Source organism: Chelonia mydas, chromosome 9, assembly GCF_015237465.2.
Source record: "Chelonia mydas isolate rCheMyd1 chromosome 9, rCheMyd1.pri.v2, whole genome shotgun sequence".
Taxonomy (NCBI): domain Eukaryota; kingdom Metazoa; phylum Chordata; order Testudines; family Cheloniidae; genus Chelonia; species Chelonia mydas.
This window is the reverse complement of record NC_057855.1, coordinates 33,103,572-33,120,653: the sequence shown is the minus strand read 5'-3', so window position 1 is coordinate 33,120,653 and position 17,082 is coordinate 33,103,572. Positions and strand designations below refer to the sequence as shown.

General features: G+C 38.7%; 1 protein-coding gene across 1 annotated transcript in view; it reads right to left on the bottom strand.

The window, feature by feature from the left end:
• Positions 1-17,082, bottom strand: part of DNER (delta/notch like EGF repeat containing) — a 269,335-nt gene that overhangs the window by 63,742 nt on the left and 188,511 nt on the right. The window contains exon 6 of the mRNA XM_007055038.4: positions 6,725-6,878. Within this exon, the coding sequence (XP_007055100.3) occupies positions 6,725-6,878 (154 nt within the window). The remainder of the gene's footprint in view (positions 1-6,724; positions 6,879-17,082) is intronic.

Genomic DNA, 17,082 nt, shown 5'->3' with positions numbered 1-17,082 from the left:
ACCTGACCCAAAATGACCAATGAGAGGACAAGATACTTTCAAATCTCGAGGTGGAGGAACAAAGGGTCTGTCTGTCTGTGTGATGCTTTTGCCGGGAACAGATCAGGAATGCAGCCTCACAACCCCTGTTAGTTAGTAAGTAATCTACATAGAAAATGAGTTAGATTTCCTTTTGTTTAATGGCTGGTAAAATAAGCTGTGCTGAATGAAATGTATATTCCTCTTTTTGTAACTTAAGGTTTTGCCTAGAGGGATTCTCTATGTTTTGAATCTGATTACCCTGTAAGGTATTTACCATCCTGATTTTTCAGAGGTGATTCTTTTACCTTTTCTTTAATTAAAATTCTTCTTTTCAGAACCTGATTGCTTTTTCATTGTTCTTAAGATCCAAGGGTTTGGGTCTGTGTACAATGTACAAATTGGTGAGGATTCTTATCAAGCCTTCCCCAGGTAAGGGGGTGTAGGGCTTGGGGGGATATTTTGGGGGAAGACATCTCCAAGTGGGCTCTTTCCCTGGTCTTTGTGTAAGACGCTTGGTGGTGGCAGCCTAGGGTTCAAGGACAAGGGAAAGTTTGTACCTTGGGGAAGTTTTTAACCTAAGCTGATAAGAATAAGCTGAGGGGGTCTTTCATGCAGGTCCCCACATCTGTACCCTAGAGTTCAGAGTGGGGAAGGAACCTTGACAGTCTCCATGGGCCAATTAATGCAGAACACATTAGTGCATGTTACCCCATGGTGTAGATATACCCATACTGTCAATTGATTGTTAACTTGCTTTTTCCCATATGCTTGAAGACATTATAGTAGGTTCAGAATAAGGACTAAACATGGAAATAACAATCTAAGTAATGAAATACTCCAAACTCAAATCCTATCACAAGTACCACACATTTCTCATTCGATGTTTAAAATGATTTCTTTTGTTTCTACTAATTCTCTAGGGATTTGTGTGTAAAGAGAAAAGTACTGCATGTTACACACCTGATTGTTACCAAGTATGATAGTGAAATACTTAAAGTTAATTGGTGGTAAAAAAGAAAAAAAGAAAAAAAGGAATATTTATCACCATATCTTATCCTTGTCAAAGTCTACAATCCCCAGTTATGTCAAATGGAATTGTGTGTATTGATCTAGGGCAATATGTGGTCTTCAGTTTACCATAGACTAGTGGGAGGAAATGTAGTCTAATGTCTCGAGCATAAGGCTGTGAATCAGGAGACTGAGTTCTAATCCCCCTTCTACCACTGACTTGGTGTTTTGACACTGGGCAAGTCACTTAAGGGGTCTTGTGTGTCAGTTTCTCCATCTGTAAAATGCTTGCCCATATCTGTAAAGTGACATGAGATCTACAGTTGAAAAGTGCTCAGGATTAATCATTGTTATCATATGAGAATAAATACATATAAATATAATAAAATAGATTTAAATACTTGAGGTACCAATGGGTCTAAACCAGAACAGCATAGCTAAAGTTCCCTGAACTCTAGATATGTGGATATAGAACCAAATGTGTATTTCACCTTCTACACTGGCATTTTTCTATTACTGGGAAAAACCAAACCATTATATGTTAAGACTCTAGAGAATTTCAAATCCAGATCTGGATTAGAACTTTGTTTATTGCACCTATCCAGAGCACAAAATGTGAATATCAATGAACTTTGGAGAAGTTCAGATCTGAATCTGTTTCCAGATACGAGCTTCATGATTTGGGCCGCACTCGAATTTCAGAGTTACATTAGCATTAAGTAGTACAGTCTTATCAAACACAATACACTTAATGAACATAACACTTACAAAAAGACAACAAGCACAAGGAACCACAGAACACTGTTGGCCAAGTAATTTTCTTTTGATATACATATTCCAGTGTTTCAAGTTCTCTCTCACATTCATAGGATTATTTTTCTGAAGCATAGTGCAGTAGTGAATATGCTTACTTCATTTTCAGTTATGGCCATCTTCAGAAGTGTAAGTTTGTGAAAATAAAAATTACATTGGAATTCACTGTGTGATTGGAAAAACTTTAGTCAAATGAGGGACATGTAATTGCATGGCTCTGCAACTTGCTAAAAGAATCAGCTGGATTTGCTGAGACTGTCATAACAACCTGGAACAAATCACACCATAAAGATGACATTTTATTGTCAGCTTTATGAAAACAAATATATTCCCTCTAATTAACAAGTACATTGCATGTATTCTTCTACTGAAAGAAAATATTCTTTTGGTCTTAAACAGCCAATACTGAGTGCTGCAAATTAACAGTTTCCTAAATGAGTCATACTACAAAAAAGCAGCTTGTCAGTCAGATACATTTTAAAAATCTTTGTTCCTGTACATTTTGTGCTGTTACAAATCTCTGTACCATTTTCTTGTAGCAAGGTTATGGCAACATGGTACGTCACAGATACTGTGGGTCCTGAAAGCTTTCAAAAATGAGGAGTTTATAGTATATTCTATTTTTAGTTTCCATTTCCTCTACTAGCTTCAAATATGCAGTGAAGGGAATCTGTTAGAATCTTTTCTCAAAGAAATAACATGAAGACCACCAGTTTCCACTTTTCATTTCTTGATATACTGACATATGTTCTAGTAGAAAATCTAGTGAACATTAGATGAAGCAAGCAGTGATAGTCATTCCAATTACTACAAAAACAGTAGATTTCAAAAAACAAAAGCAGAAATTTACAAGGAGAAAAAAAACCTCCGAAAAAGCCAAACCCAACACATTTTAACAAATGTTTGAAGAAACAGGGCTAAATTCTTCAATGGCACAAATGAGTCCTACTCCAGTGGCTTCAATGAAGTTGAACCCACTTACCCCATAACTGAATTTTCCCCAAAGAGAACGTGTGAGCCTAAGAATGTAAGTCCAAGACAAGAATCAGAGTGAAACGAAAAATCTTTGAAAACATGAATGGATAACAACAACAAGGCAGGGTAAGAAAAATTAAGTAAGACTGAATTGTCATATTTATGGGCCCCGCCTTAGTACTAATGAAATCAATGGCAATGTTCCCACTAACTTCGCTCTCTCTTTTTTATATATTTATTTTTAGGGAGTCAGGGAAGAGTGGTGATCAGCCAGAGAAAGAATCTATGATATCTGGCTAATTTTATAAAAAAAAAATCAGTTTCTAAACTTCCTTGTTTTGTCTGGGATCAGAAATATCACAAGTAGTATGAAACACACATAATTTGTGAGATTACTGAAACATAACCCAACTAAAGCCAGGATATAATAGAAATCTCATATAGAAACTTTCTTGTGAGCTTCACTATTCAATATATCAGGCAAAAGATTTAGATTAAGGTTAGAGCATTACATTTCAATGGGAAGTTTGACTGGGTGAGTGGATGATATGATCAGACCCAATTTCAGGCAAGTTTTGGGTAAATATATGAATTTTTGGCTACTTCTACAAGCCCAGCCACAGCAAATCTCTGAACCTTTCTAGAGGATGAATGCACAAACCACTACTCAAACAAGTAGCTCCACTGAAGGACTTGGCTCAAGGTTTGCACATCGCTAAAATGTGGGATCCATGAAGCAGAATTTGGATATTTGTTTTTGCCTTATAAATAGTTAATTTTTGAGAATTACATTTACAAAATAAGTTCACATAAAGATAATTTAGTCTAATATTACATTTTAAAGAGGAATTTAAATAGGTATTTATATGCTTATGCCTATACAGTATATAAAAATACATTTTCAAGTGTCTTCTCCAAGTTACGGACAATTTTATGGTTAATGAATTCTGAATACATTGTATCCACTATGACTTAACTGTAGGGATTTTTCAAGTCACTCAATTTCTAGTTCACTTCCAGTCTAATCTTTCTCTTCTTAACTGTCCTTTGCCGTTAATAGAATTTAAAGCATTACGTAATTATATTTACATATCTTACTCGTAAAAGAGACAGCTGGATTCGTCTGTATATTTATGAAATATAATGGAGAAGAATATATTTGTATAGGGAGGTCATATCTCATTTCCAGCATGGTTTAAGTATAAATTCAAGTCATTAAATGAAGCCCATATGCAAATTAGTTTGGGGCTGCACATACAAAATAGTTAAACTAAGTAAAGGGAGAGAGAGAGACTGGAAATCCAGAGGCATAAAAAACAGCATATTTAGATGATGGGTGGGGATGCAAGATAGCTACCTTAAGTCATCTTTGTATACTGCAATTTCTGGGTTGGTATCCTAGCATAAGTTAGAGCAGTTAGAAGGTTGCTCTAGCTTGAACTGGCTGCCAACAGCCCATGTTGACAGTACAAGAGCCTGGGATTAGTGGGGCATACGGATGCCCAGCTCATTTCCCCTACTTTGATTACATAAGAACAGTCATAGTAGGTCAGACTAAAGGTCCACCTAGCCCAGTATTCTGTCTCCGATGGTGGCCAATGCCAGGTGCTTCAGAGGGAATGAACAGAACAGATTGCAGAGTGGAGAGTGATGTAGGTGCTGCTATACCTGCATTACACCCTGATAGATCCCCTTACACTGAGACAATTCTTCCAAGGCCAACAGTGCTGGCTGTAAGGCCACTTTGAATAATCTATTACTCCTGGTTCAATTTATTGATTATTCCACCTGACTTTCATCACAAGGTTTCAACTATCTTCAGAACTAACTGTTAACTTCTATATTATGCACAGTTCCAGGGCTTGATTCTGCAAGCACTATATATGTGTAACTTCCATTGACTACAAAAGGAATTTCATGATTAGAAGATTTACAGAATATGTTCCATAGTATCAAAAATTCCAACGGATGATCCTTCTGGGCTAAATTCTACACTTAGATACTTCTATGCCACAACACTGACTTCAAAATTTAGCATACATTTTATAAAACTAGCCACTTTTAACCACTTCTGTCAAGGTTCCTTCCCCACTCTGAACTCTAGGGTACAGATGTGGGGACCTGCATGAAAAACCCCCTAAGCTTATTTTGACCAGCTTAGGTTAAAACTTCCCCAAGGTACAAATGATTTTACCTTTTGTCCCTGGACTTTTTTACTGCCACCACCAAGCATCTAACAAATATAACAGGGAAAGAGCCCGCTTGGAAACGTCTTTCCCCCCAAAATCCCCCCCAAGCCCCACACCCCCTTTCCTGGGGAAGGCTTGATAAAAATCCTCACCAATTTGCTTAGGTGAACACAGACCCAAACCCTTGGATCTTAAGAACAATGAAAAAGCAATCAGGTTCTTAAAAGAAGAATTTTAATTAAAGAAAAAGTAAAAGAATCACCTCTGAAAAATCAGGATGGTAAATACCTTACAGTGTAATCAGATTCAAAACATAGAGAATCCCTCTAGGCTAAACCTTAAGTTACAAAAAGACACAAAAACAGGAATATATATTCCATTCAGCACAACTTATTTTATCAGCCATTTAAACAATACAGAATCTAACGCATATCTAACTAGATTGCTTACTGACTTTTTACAGAAGTTCTGACCTGCATTCCTGCTCTGGTCCCGGCAAAAGCAACACAGACAGAGAGAACCCTTTATTCCCCCCCGCCATCTAGCTTTGAAAGTATCTTGTCTCCTCATTGGTCATTTTGGTCAGGTGCCAGCAAGGTTGTCTTAGCTTCTTAACCCTTTACAGGTGAAAGGGTTTTTCCTCTGGCCAGGAGGTATTTTAAAGGTGTTTACCCTTCCCTTTATATTTATGACAACTTCTAATACTAATCTCTCCTTCCCCTCTGTTATCTCTTCCTTTTTCAGACAATTCCACTTTCATTCTTCTCAGTATTAGGTGCTCTAAAAAATAATTTGATATATCAACAGCCAATAGATCATTCCTATTTCCTATACTAGAGTTGGAAATGTGAGGTAAAATGTTTATAAGAAATGAAAATAAACTACTGAATGTTGCTGTTAATTTTATTCCAGTCTGCTTTTTATTTAAAACTAATCAAAATAATTTTGGAAAATGCCTATTGAAGTGGTTTGTCTAAGAACTATGCAATGAACTTTAGTGCCTTTGAAATGTCAGACATGAAAGCACTACATATTCAATCATGCCAATTCTGTAAAAAGGATTTTCCACCAGCACAGAACAGTAATTACATGAAGTTACCCTCTGGCATTCAACTATGACCATCATATTTAGTTTAATTTTAATTCTAATTAAGATGCCAATATTCATTTGATCAAGTGTTAAAAAACAAATGCTCACAAAGCAATTCCGAAGCAACTTAAAACACATACACTTGACCATTAGCCCAACGATGAATTACTCAGTTAAGCTTTTTGCATTTTATAACATTTTTGCAAAATTTTATTTTAAATTAATTGTGTGAACAATCCATCAGCTGCACGGTTTGTATAGAAATATTTTCTATTTGACTAGTCTGAGCGGAAAAACACCACTTAAAGTTAGTTACTCAAAAGAGAACAATTTCAAGTGTGTACCAAAAAGCAAACAACATGACAGTTTTAGGCAGCAAAGTCTAAGCAAACTCTTCCTGTTATATGTAATTCTTATAACTGTGAATACTCTCATTGACTGGGACAATGCTCGCAATAGCAAGACCTACATCTAGTGGTCTCTGTAGCACTAGCCCCTATGTTCTTGTATCATCTTCCCCCTTGCTTCTCTTCTTCTCTCTAAAGATATAGAAAGCACTTTATTGCAAAAGATATGCACAGAATATTAAAACAGAAATATATTATTCAAAGCACCATGTAAAACATACCAGTAGGGCAAGTGCAGGTGAAATTTTTCCCATCATGTTTTTGTGTTACATCAGTGCAGGTTCCATTGTTCTGACAAGGCCTGCTTTGACAGGCATTAAATTCTTCACAGAAAGCACCAATATATTGATCTTCACAGTCGCAGTAAAACATTTCCTACGAACAAACACATTGTGTCCATTACTACGAGACTTCCAAGCTTATTTCTGAGTTGTTAACTTCATTGAGCAAGGTTTAAAAAACACATCATTGTAAAAAATACATCTCTGTAAAGTTACCCCTTAAAACAATGATCCTACACCCCTTACTCGGGCAAAACTTGTAACAATGTTAGTGGGAATTTCAATGGAGTAATGAGATCAGAATGCTGGGATCTGAAACTGGGATCAGAACCCTGATATGCAAGCTAGTTATATATAATAGTAATATATAAGCCACTGTAAAATTTTCTTCTGTAGTGTTCCAGTTAACTGTAAGTGTTATTAATTAATGCCCTAAGACACACTAGTAAAGTACTGGTTAGTAATAAGAAGCTCTACTGAACATAATCAACATTGAGGTAATGGGAGATGCACCCATGTATATAAGGGGCAGAGGAAGGGGGGCCCACAGTCCTGCCTCAGCAGTTTTGTGTAAAACCTGGGACAGATTCCCTAGGGAAAGTCTCCTCTTCAATTCTGCCAAAGTCCCAGACAGAAATCTGAAAGCATTCTTCTTCCTAAGGCTTCTACTACATCTTCCAAATCTTAATTTATAACAAAAAAGTGCAAAGGACACTATATTTTAAAGCTTTAGAAATTCATACTTTAAAACATACATAATACAATATGACATAATTGTTGTTAGTTATAAAAATTATAAAAATATTTTTGAAAGAAGAATCTATGGAACATTAAGATTACTAGCAGATGAACTAAGGAGAAGGAAATAGAGATATGCTCTTTTTTTTTTAAGTTGTCTTTGCCTTAGATACATGAACAGCTGTGTCCTACAAAGAAAAAAATCATATTAATAATGTGTGGATTTAAAACATTGCAAAACTCTGTACTCAACAGAAATCAATAACATTTAGATCTTCTTTAAAAAGTTAGTACACAGGCTTGAATTTGCACATAGATCAACACTGCATATCTCCAAAACCTGGAATTATTTATATTTTATTGGGACTGCCAAAAGCCTCTGCTGAGTGAGTGGTCTGCACATACTTTTACATCCTTCAAAATCTGCAGATCACTAGAACTGAATATGCTCCATGTGAGTGATGGCAAATCTCCAAACACGGCTCTAGTTTGAACAAAAGCAGAGTGATTTGGCCAAAACCACAATTTATGTTACTTCCATATGATACAGTAATTTACAATGCAAGTTATGCATACACACCAGTATGTAGTCAGCAGAAATCTATCTAAATACCGTTTTTGGCAAATCCATCACCTGATCCTTGTCATAAAATCATAGAACTGGAAGGGACTTTGAGAGGTCTTCTAGTCCAGTCCTCTGCACTCAAGGCAGGACTAAGGATTATCTAGACCAGTAGTTCTCAAACTTTTGTGCTGGTGATCCCTTTAACATAGAAAGCCTCTGAGTGCGACCCCCCTTATAAATTAAAAACACTCCTTATATATTTAACACTATTATAAATGTTGGAGGCAAAGCGGGGTTTGAGGTGGAGACCGACAGCTCGCGACCTCCCCACGTAATACCCTCACGACCCCCGGAAGGGTTCCGACCCCCAGTTTGAGAACCCCTGATGGGTGTCTGTCTAACCTGCTCTTAAAAATCTCCAATGACAGAGATTCCACAACCTCCCTGGGAAATTTATTTCAGTGCTTAACCACCCTAACAGCTAGGAAGTTTTTTATAATGTACAACCTAAACTTCCCTTTCTGCAATTTAAACACATTGCTTCTTGTCCTACCTTCAGAGGTTAAAGAGAACAATTTTTCTCCCTCCTCCCTGTAACAATCTTTTATGTAGTTGAAAACTGTTATGTCCCCTCTCAGTCTACTCTTCTCCAGACTAAACAACCCCAATTTTTTTCAATCTTCCCTCATCGGTCATGTTTTCTAGACCTTTAATCATTTTTGTTGCTCTTCTCTGAACTTTCTCCAATTTGTCCACATCTTTCCTGACATGTGGCACCCAGAACTGGACAAAATACTCCAGCTGAGGCCTAATCAGCCAGGGATAGGGCAGAAGAATTCCTTCTTGTGTCTTGCTTACAACTCTCCTGTTAGCACATCCCAGAATGATGTTCGCTTTTTTGCAACAGTATTACACTGTTTACTCACATAGTTAGCTTGTGATCCGTGATTACCTCCAGATCCCTTTCTGCAGCACTCCTTCCTAGGCAGTCATTTCCCAATTTGTATGTGTGCAGCTGATTGTTCCTTCCAAAGTGGAGTACTTTGCATTTATCCTTATTGAATTTCATCCTATTTGCTTCAGACCATTTCTCCAGTTTGTCCAGATCGTTTTGAATTTTAATCCGATCTTCCAAAGCACTTGCAACTCTTCCCAGCTTGGTATCGTCCGCAAACTTTATAAGTGTACTCTCTATGCCATTATCTAAATCACGGATGAAGATACTGAACATAACCAGAACTGATCCCTGCAGGATCCCACTCAATATGCCCTTCCAGCTTGACTGTGAACCATCGATAACTACTCTCTGAGTACAGTTTTCCAGCCAGTTATGCATCCACGTTATAGTAGCTCCAACTAGGTTGTATTTCCCTAATTTGTTAATGAGAAGGTCATGCACGACATTATCAAAGGCCTTACTAAAGTCAAGATATACCACATCTACTGCTTTCCTCCTATCCACAAATCTTGTTATTTTGTCAAAGAAAGGTATTAGGTTGGTTTGACACAATTTGTTGTTGACAAATCCATGCTAACTGTTATGTATCACTTTATTTTCTACTATGCGTCTGCAGATTGATTGCTTAATTATTTGCTCCATTATCTTTCCGGGTACTGAAGGTAAGCTGACGGTCTGTAATTCCCCGGGTTGTCCTTATTCCTCTTTTTATAGATTGCTAGAGCCCTGCACAGATAAAAAATGTATATCCATGGATGCGGATATCCACAGATATAAAGTGGATATCCGCAAAGCTGCAGGGATCTACCGGCAGAACTGCAGCAGTGAAAGCTGCTGCTCGCTGGCGGGAGCCAGCACCCAGCCCGGGCAGCCCCTCCAGCATGGCTGTACTGCCCCCAGCCCTGCCCACTGGGGTGGGCACCAGGCTCACCAACAGCTGCCCATGGTCACGCTAGTGTGTGCAAGCGACTTACACGCTTCCGGGCAGGAGTTTGCTGGGCTCTGGCTCCTGCGAGTGGCAGCCCGACATGCTGCTGCTGTCACTGCTAGTAGAGCCCTGCAGCTCCGCAGATATCTGCTTTATATCCATGGATATAGATGTTGTATCCACACAGGGCTATACAGATTGGCATTATATTTGCCCTTTTCTAGTCCTCTGGAATCTCACCTGTTTTCTAAGACTTTTCGAAGACAATCGCTAAAGGCTCAGATATTTCCTCAGTCAGCTCCTTGAATGTTCTAGGATGTATTTCACCAGGCCCTGGTGACTTCAAAACATCTAACTTGTCTAAGTAATTTTTAACTTTTTCCTTCCCCATTTTAGCCTCTGATTCTACCGAATTTTCACTGGCATTCATAAAATCAGTGATAAGCCTAACCTGTCCTTGGCCTTCCTCTTGCTTCTAATGTATTTGTAGAATGTTTTCTTGTTACCCTTTATGTTTCTGGCTAGTTTAATCTCCTTTTGTGCCTTGTCCTTTCTAATTTTGTCCCTACACACTAGTGTTATTTGTTTATATTCATCCTTTGTAATTTGACCTAATTTGACCCACTTTCTGTCAGATTTTTTTTTCTTTTTTCTTTTTTTTCTTTTTTGAGTTTCAGATAATTGAAGATCTCCTGGTTAAGCCAGGGTGGTCTCTTGCCATACTTCCTATCTTTCCCATGCAGTGGGATAGTTTGCTCTCATTCCCTTAATAATGTCTCTTTGAAAAACTGCCAACTCTCTTGAACTGTTTTTCCCGTTAGACTTGCTTCCCAAAGGATCTTACCTATCAACTCCCTGAGTTTGCTAACGTCTGCCATCTTGAAATCCATTGTCTTTATTGTCCTATTTTCCCTCCTATCATTTCTCAGAACCACAAACTCTGTCATTTCATGATCACTTTCACCCAAGCTGTCTTCCACTTTCAAATTCTCAACCAGTTCTTCCCTATTTGTCAAAATCAAATATAGAACAGTCTCACCCCTAGCAGCTTTCTCTACCTTCTGAAATAAAAAATGGTAAATCCCAAAAGGTAAGTCAGTAGTGACATTCAGAATAAGTTTTTCCTCAATTCCATATGGCACTGGTGGAGAACACATCAGTGCATGGCTCATTTCTGTTAAAAAAAATCCTAAAGATGACAAACATCAATTGCTCAAAACCTCTGCTTGTTTATTAGTACTCAGATAACATGAGTCACGCAGTCACATTGTGCAAGCTGTAGGATGAGGACTTGTGTGAAGAGATAACACAAATCTGTTACAAGCTTCATCCGTCATGGTTATTTTAACTCTTTCAAGCAGCAAGTGATTTTTATGCTTAAACAACAGTCAGTTTGTGATCTTGGGCTTGTGATCATCTTTGTTTCTGAGTGTTGAGTTTAGGCTTAATCATCAAATCAGGACTGCTGCTACCAGGATAATAAGGCCAGAAAATGGTCATTCAATAACTCATACCTTTTTTATTGACTTACCAAAGTGTGGCCCTACACTTAAAAAAAAAAAAAAAAAAAAAAAAACCTAACTACATATTTTTTTAACATGTTCAGGAAAAATCTTTACGTTTTAAGGAGCACACATCAGCAGAGATTCACTGGGCTTTATACACAGAGTGGGGAGAGCCCACTTTTCAAAATGAGTCAAGAGACAAAATGTGGTGTACTGTACGATTGTTATTTCTTCACAGAATTTTCCTACCTCCAATTCTATCTGCTTATTCTCTACTTTAATTCTGCTTGGTTTGTTTATTTTAAAATATGAAATCAGTGAATCTAGCAGATTTAAAAGAAGCATTAATGCTGTATTTCCAGTACCTGCACTCGTGCAACTGGAAATACAGTTAATACAGTTAATACTACTGCTTCCTAGAGGCAGTAGTGTTGTAGTTACGAGAAACTAGGTTGTGCCTCTAGAAAGTCTGCATCAGTGAGCTTTAATCTCCTTTCTTTCTTTGTTTCATTTTCCCTTTTATTTACTTAGAACATCTAACAAATTAAATAAACTATGTTACTGTAATATCGAGGTTGCAATATGAACTTGGTCATGTCGCACATCATGGACTATGTCCATTTCCTGTTTTCCTTACAAAGGGACCGATCCTTGGTTATATCTCAGGAGGAATTGTTTGCACTGTAGTCACCCAATCTTGGGGCCAAGTGCAAAGTGCTGCTGATTAGAGCAACCTGAGGAAAATCAGAACATTTCCATGTACAATATGTCCAGGGAATATAACACCAGGAATCTCCATTAGGTCCCTAAAAATGAAAACAAAACATATTGCAGAAAACATACACCTAGTGTAAATGTAATTCCATATACAGATTCATAGAGTTTAAGGCCAGAATAGACCAGCAGATCATCTAGTCTAACTTCCTGTATATAACAGGCCATCACATTTACAGTTTCCCCTGTATTGACTTGTGATTGACTAAAGCATAGCTTGTGTTGAGACATGGGTATCTCTGTACTAGTTGAAAATTGACCACTGTTTAGCAGAACTGCAGATCTGAGACTCCCTCCCAAACCCAAACCTGAATGCACAGATGGAAATAAAAGAACAATCTAGTATATAGCTTGCTGCCCACAGAATATTTTGTGGTCATGCTTTTCAAAAGGGCAGATTCAAGAATGACAGGCCCGACTCTTTTGTCATTTAGGCTGACGTAAATCTGTTGACTTCAGTAGTGTTACACCAGTTAGACATCAGAGTAAGAGGGGAGAATCAGAGGCGACGTATATAAATGATATTCTTTTTGCGAATACAAACTAACACGGCTGCTACTCTGAAAAATATTCATTCCTGAAACTCACATGGCCTTCCAACCATTCTTGCAGTGTTTACAAGTGTTTCCTTTCATGTCAATAGCCTATTCAGAAAGCTATACATTAGCTATCTTCTTTGCCTTTTTCTTGGTAGCCAGGTGATCATTTAAGCAACCAGTCTTTGATACAGAGGAAAATTTGTACAATAGCTATTTGTTGTCCTTGAAACTGCAGATTCTTTTTACGCTGTTGTTCAAATCTCCTTAGTAGTTTTTAAATTGCCTTCTAACCCAATAAGATGTTTATATAAACCAGGAGCTAAAAATATTTAATTATGTTTTGTGCACTGTGGCTGTTTAGTCTCTAACTCTATACATAAACACCTATGAGACACTGCTGCAAAAGACTTTTATTTAGAAAATATAATTCAATTGTTTTCAAAATCTTTTCTGCAGCAGCATCTCATATATTTAATCTAACTACTCATTTCTAAGGGGCCTGTTACTGGGGTACCTAGACCCCATTTAAGAGGATTAATTAACAGAACACTTAGAATATGTAAAGCACTGTACACATATGGTGAGTATTATTCATACACTCAATAAATATTTCATTTGAATTTTGATTTTCAGGCAATAGGTTAATAATTACAGCTACAAATTATTATAAATAATTCAACAGAACCATTTTTGGCCCAAATTACTACCATCCTGTGCCATATAATTGGCTTCCAAATCTTTCTCTCATTCTAGTTCAAAAGTTCCCTCTAATTATTGAAAACTTTCTAGGGATTTGCTTCAGTCTACTATTTTGATCACATTTCCCTCCTGTTTCCCCACCCATTAGTTCCATCCAATTTTGGTTTCACATATTCCTTGGCCTGTACTCACCAGTTAGAGCCAGTGGTGAGCTGGAGCCGGTTCACCCTTCCCGGCTTCCCGCTGAACAGCTGATTCGCGGGAAGCCAGGGGAGGGGGCGGAGAAGCAGAGCGGGGCGGTGCATTCAGGGGAAGAGGCAGAGCGGAGGTGAGGTGAGGTGAGCTGGGGCCGGGTGCGGGGCGGGAAGCTGCAAGTGGGTGCTCTGCACCCACCAAATTCTCCCCATGGGTGCTCCAGCCCCGGAGCACCCACAGAGTCGGCGCCTAAGGTGCTACTTTTGATGTGATCAGTTGGGGAGCAGCCGCTCCCCCTGCTCCCCCCCTAGCTACACTTCCCCACCCCTAGGAGCCAGAGAGACCTGCCGGATGCTTCCTGGGAGCTGCCCCAGGTAAGCAGCTCCGGGACTCCCCACCTCACCCCCCGGCAGGTGCCTCTGGCTCTTAGGGGTGGGGTGGGCACCCACTACGGTGACCCACGAGACGCTCCTGCCCGGTTCTGGGGGCAGTCAGGGGACAGGGGAGGGGGGTGGATAGGGTTGGGGGGGGCATCAAGGAACACGGGAGGGTTGGATGGGGCACGAGTCCTGGGGGGCAGGGGTGGGCAACGACCCCGTCGTGAGGTGCGGAGGGAACCCGTTGTTAAGATTTTGGCAGCTCATCGCTGGTTAGAGCGGTCTCCCTTTATACTTCCCCACATATCTGGAAATCTCCAGATGACTGTAATCCAAACCATTGAGACATGTCTCTTTCAATCTTGCCTTAAAACCTCCTTTCCCCTCTCTCTAGCCTCTTGAGCTAATACTACAATTCCAAAGATTTTTGATTGCATATCAAACAGTAATGATGTCACAAAATACAATATTGGCGTAGCCTTTTAACAGATTCATAGATTTTAACACCAGAAGGGACTATTATGATCCTCCAGTCTGAGCTCCTGCATAACACAGGTCTAAGAAGCTCACCCAATAATTTTTGCATCAAGCCCATAATTTCTATTTGAACTATATGATAAATCTATTGAACTGCCTAGAAATAAACTAGAAAGACAAAATATTTTTTATTGGACCAGTTTCTGGTTGGTGAGAGACATCAGAAGTTGGTCCAATAGAAGATATTACCTCACTCACTTTGTCTCTCTAATATTCTGTGACTGACACAGCTACAACACTGCATAGAAATCAACTATCTTCTAAAGCAGTGTTTCCCAAACATTTTTGGCCACGGAACACCTGGTATATATTTACGGAACACTTCTAATATTATTTTGTAGTCATTTGGTTTTCAAATAAAAATTGCGTTATTTATGCTCAAATATATTTTATTTTATAAAACAAAGCAAAAATACAAATTTAAAATAACTTGAACTAACAATTTCTAACTGGAAAGCATGTATAAAGTAGTACAAAAATCAAGTGCAAGACCCTTTTTTTTAATTATGATTCTTTCACGGAACACCTATTCACGTCATGCGAAACACCAGTTTGGGAAATGCTGTTCTAAAGTATTTAAGTAACTGTTTTGGTTCTCTACACTTTATGAGAAATTAAGGTGCATGTAATGGCAACAGAAGCACAGATGCTGTGGATAAAGGCTATGGTTAGTACCAGACTATACTTTTCATTCCATGTTTAAATACAGATTATCTGTAAACTAAAATGCAGCCAAACATCTGATGAAATGGTACCATGTCATTAGCTTATCTGATTAGTGAAGAAAAGTAAATAGTATAAAATTTGTGTTTTAATTAATGTTTTCATTCATGATAGTTTCTTTAATGTTAACCTCTGGGAAAGCACAAGTCTTTTGAAGATTGTTTCATTTAAATATAAAATCTACATGGCCTGCTTTTTTATCTTCTTCAGTGAATTTAGTGCTTTTGAAAAATGCCCAATTTGACAAGCATGGAAAGTGAAATCTTCTGTTTATCCACAGAACAAGTACACAGACGCAGTGGACTATATGGATACTTATCAATGTCTCTCATTCCAGACCTGAAGAAGCTACATCTCAGGGCAAAGGGACTGTCCTCCCTGCTGTGAATGTCAAACAACAAAGATGCCAATTTGTCCTCGACAGTGGTTTAGTAGTGATTAAGGGTAACATTTTCAAAAGCATCTGAAGTGAATTTGGAGTCTAAATCTCATTTAAAAAGTGCTTTAGGCATTCAGAAATCTAAGTCCCATTGACCTTTAATAAGAGTTACGCCTCAGTGCCGAAGTCACTTTTGAAAGTGATTTTTATGATGTGGACTCTTGCTATGTAGGACCTACCAGTGGTGAGCTGGAGCTGGTTTGCACCGGTTCACGTGAACCAGTTGATAAATTTAGAAGCCGGTTTAGAACCGGTCGTTAAAGGGTTGGGCAAACTCTGGCCCACAGGAGCGTCCTGTCTGGCCTGCCTGAGCTCCCAGCTGGGGAGGCTCCCCTTGAGAATCCCTTTTTACGCACCCAGCGGTGCTCCGAGTCTTCGGCAGCACTTCGGCGATGGGTCCCTCAGTGCTGCCGAAGACCCGGAGCGAGTGAAGGATGTGCTGCTGAAGACCCGGGGTGACTGAAGGAACCGGTTCTTCAGATTTTGGCAGCTCATCACTGGGACCTATGCAATGAACTACCAACTTATTTTTACACAGGCCATCGAACATCTATCATATGTCACAATGTTTTCACTTCCAACCTGAGCTTTACTTGAAAAGTCAAGGTGTGTAGGAAAGGCTTTGCATTCCAATATCAATCCCCTCAGCAAACTGCTTTGCCAGACGTTAGACCTGATCAAGACTCAAAGACTTGCTATTCTGCTTTATCACCTTTACAGGTAAATGTATTCATCATTTCTAAATTACAAGGCATTTCAAACTTTGCTGACTAAACTAATACTGCTTTGTGGACTGTGGAGGTTTGGGAAGGCTGCTTTCCCTGGTGTACTTTGCCACTGATTGTACATATGAAGCCAATAGAAAAGGAGTACTTGTGGCACCTTAGAGACTAACCAATTTATTTGAGCATGAGCTTTCGTGAGCTACAGCTCCCTTCATCGGATGCATACTGTGGAAATTGCAGAATACATTATTATATACACAGACACCATGAAACAATACCTCCTCCCACTGATGATCACTTTAGATAAGCTATTACCAGCAGGAGAGTGGGGTGGGAGGAGGTATTGTTTCATGGTGTCTGTGTATATAATAATGTATTCTGCAATTTCCACAGTATGCATCCGATGAAGTGAGCTGTAGCTCACGAAAGCTCATGCTCAAATAAATTGGTTAGTCTCTAAGGTGCCACAAGTACTCCTTTTCTTTTTGCGACTACAGACTAACACGGCTGTTACTCTGAAACCTGTCATGAAGCCAATACTTCGCCAACTTTTATAAAAGCCAAATTCGCTGATCCTAATTTACACCATTAGAAGT